The 2512-nt window shown below is 52.9% G+C and overlaps 1 protein-coding gene across 1 annotated transcript in view; it reads right to left on the bottom strand.

Annotated features, from left to right (window-relative positions):
* LOC119591846 overlaps nt 1-1945 on the bottom strand; it is a 4857-nt gene extending 2912 nt beyond the window's left edge. The window contains exons 1-2 of the mRNA XM_037940590.1: nt 685-1945; nt 1-317 (exon numbers count right to left, since the gene is read on the bottom strand). Coding sequence (XP_037796518.1) covers nt 1-317; nt 685-1651 — 1284 coding nt within the window. The 5' untranslated portion in view covers nt 1652-1945. The remainder of the gene's footprint in view (nt 318-684) is intronic.
* Nucleotides 1946-2512: the final 567 nt, after the last annotated feature.

Raw genomic sequence — 2512 nt, 5'->3', positions numbered from 1 at the left:
GATGTGGGCCTGTCGGAGTTCTGGGTAGTTCTCGTCGTAGTACTGCTTGTAGCGGAGATACCAGTTGTTGTACCACTCGGCGTAGCTCTGCTGGTACTCTGCCTGCTCGGGGTCCAGATGCTGCAGGGGGTGCGCCTGCTCCTGTTCGTCCCTCCTGAGGTGATGTACGTTGTAGAAGGGCAGGTGAGGGGGCTGGAGGAAGGGCGATGGGTTGCGGGCGGGGTTGTCGGCGCGGGCGGGCGTGGGCGAGTCCGACAGGAAGTAGGGGATAGAGACGAGGCCGCCGATGAGGGCCATCCACGTCATGGGGCCGATGGCTGCGAGGAAAGAGGAAACGTTATTATCTATAATGACTGCAGCAACCGAAAGTAATTGCATAATTTGTTGTAATCATTTGATTAAAAAGTACGCTACTCGTTAACAATACGCATTCTATAATGATAATGTCTTTTATTGCAATTGTATTATACACACGTGCATAATCAAGCGCGCAAGCTTCAGAATTCACTATAAAGGTTAGACAGTGTGAGTCTGATTACGAAATTATGTGCATGTCATCGTGTACATTTTAATATTCATGGACACTAGACAACTGAACCCTAAATGTATTCATACCCAAGTAGGAACATCAACAGACCATTCTTTAGTTCTTAGTGAATGCGTGAGGAACCGAAAACAACTTACACAGGAGGGTGGTGACTCCGGGGTCAGCTCGAGGCATGGCTATGTCAAACTTGGAGGTCGAGAAGTCCCGACTCTCCACGACGGTTTCCTGCCGCGCGAGGAACTCCTGCATCTCCTGGCGGTGCAGCAGAAGGCTCTCGGGCAGCACCAACTTGAAGCGGTGATTGGCCAGGTACTCCTCCGCCAGTTCTCCCAGGACCTTCATGGTGGCGTTGTCTCGCTCGTCGTCGTCGAAGATGTTGGTCAGCTTCTTGGCCGCCGAGAGGAGGTTCGACGCCAGCTTCTCCTTGCCGATGTTCTTGAGGGAAGTCTTGAAGGCGCTCACTCCCGCGGCCTTCAGGAGTTCGCTGTAGGACGGGCGCTCCTTGTGGGTGTAGGCCAAGATCACCGTCCGAAGCACAGGGACCAGGTTGTCCTTGTCGATGATGATGTCGCGGTCGTCGTGCAGAGGGTAGGGAACGTTGGCTTCGAAGCCCTCCTGCGTCAAGCCGTCGGGGTGCTCGTACAAGTCGTCCTCCACGACAGAATCATCGTCGTATCTGTCGTAAGAGGATTCTTCTACTTCAACATTTTCATCATCGTCTTCGACATATTCATCGTCTTCATCTTCGTCGTCCTGCTCGATAATGTCTTCTTCAACATCATCCTCTGTATCTTCCTCGTCCTCCTCCTCCTCCGGAAAAACATCATCGTCTACGCCATCGTCGTCCTCTACGTCCTCCCAGTCATCGTCGACCTCCACGACCACCGCGGGAGTCTCGACGTCGGCGATGGAGGCGCTGGCGACCACGTGACCTTCTTCATTCTCTGTCGTGCTTGACGGAGAAGGCGTCGCGGTGGGAGGCGAGGGAGTGGTGGAGACTGGTGGAGATGTGGGAGGGCTGATGGTTGAAGCGGAGACGATGGCAATTAACAAAACCGCCACCAGGTTCCTGAAGAGCCACATTTTGCCGGTGGTGGTTCGCATAACAAGTTGTTAGTTTTCTTTCTTTTTTTCTAGCGAGATGAATTTCTATGACATGTCTCGGTCTTATGCTTACGAAGCGGACATACACAACACTCTCTTCACACAAAAGGGACGAAATACAAAAAAAAAAGTCTTTTCTCTCCCCTTCTCCGCACCAAAGATCTTATCTTATTCGACCCACACAGTTTCGCAGCAGAGAAGTTGGCCGACGTCCTCTCCTTGGCAGTCCACGAGAGCAAGAGCGAGAGAGATGAGGAACCGCGTGCGTCCTTGGCCGTGGCTGAGGCCCTTGTGACCTAGTGCTCCGCAACCCCGAGACGCCGGCGGTGTGGCAGGCGTCCAACCCCCTCTCGCGCCCCCTCCCCCCCTTCCCGCGCCGCCGCCCAATCACCGCCCTCCGTTCTCCGGCAGCGTTGCAAACATTCCCCCGTTCCAGAAAACTATGTCGGGACCATCATGGCCAATATCGGAGTTATGGATGGAATCCCACTTCGTCAAAGACAAGTACATGTAGATGAAATATCGGACGGTTCTTTCTCCGTCGCCTTTTGGAGAATGGACGAACTGTGTTGCAACCGCTTGCAGTGTTGCCCCTCGTTGCCTGGCCGCTTTCTCTTCCGGGAGGGCGAGACCGTTGCACCTCTGCATGTCCCGCGTAACGAGGTTCAGACACTGTCCCAAGGGAACACGCACGCTCGATTCGCTGTCATAAAAAAATGTGTTAACGCTGACGACTAATCTCTGAAGGCTGTTATTTGTTATGTTCTCCTAGACCATATCATACTATATATAGTTCTATTGGCGAGAATTGCACATCCGGAATTCTAACCTTGTCTTTGAGCGTCGCATTTTACAATATAC

This window comes from Penaeus monodon, chromosome 29 (assembly GCF_015228065.2).
Source record: "Penaeus monodon isolate SGIC_2016 chromosome 29, NSTDA_Pmon_1, whole genome shotgun sequence".
NCBI classification, from domain to species: Eukaryota; Metazoa; Arthropoda; class Malacostraca; order Decapoda; family Penaeidae; genus Penaeus; species Penaeus monodon.
Note: the sequence above shows the minus strand (reverse complement) of the source record. Positions and strands in the feature narration are given on the sequence as shown.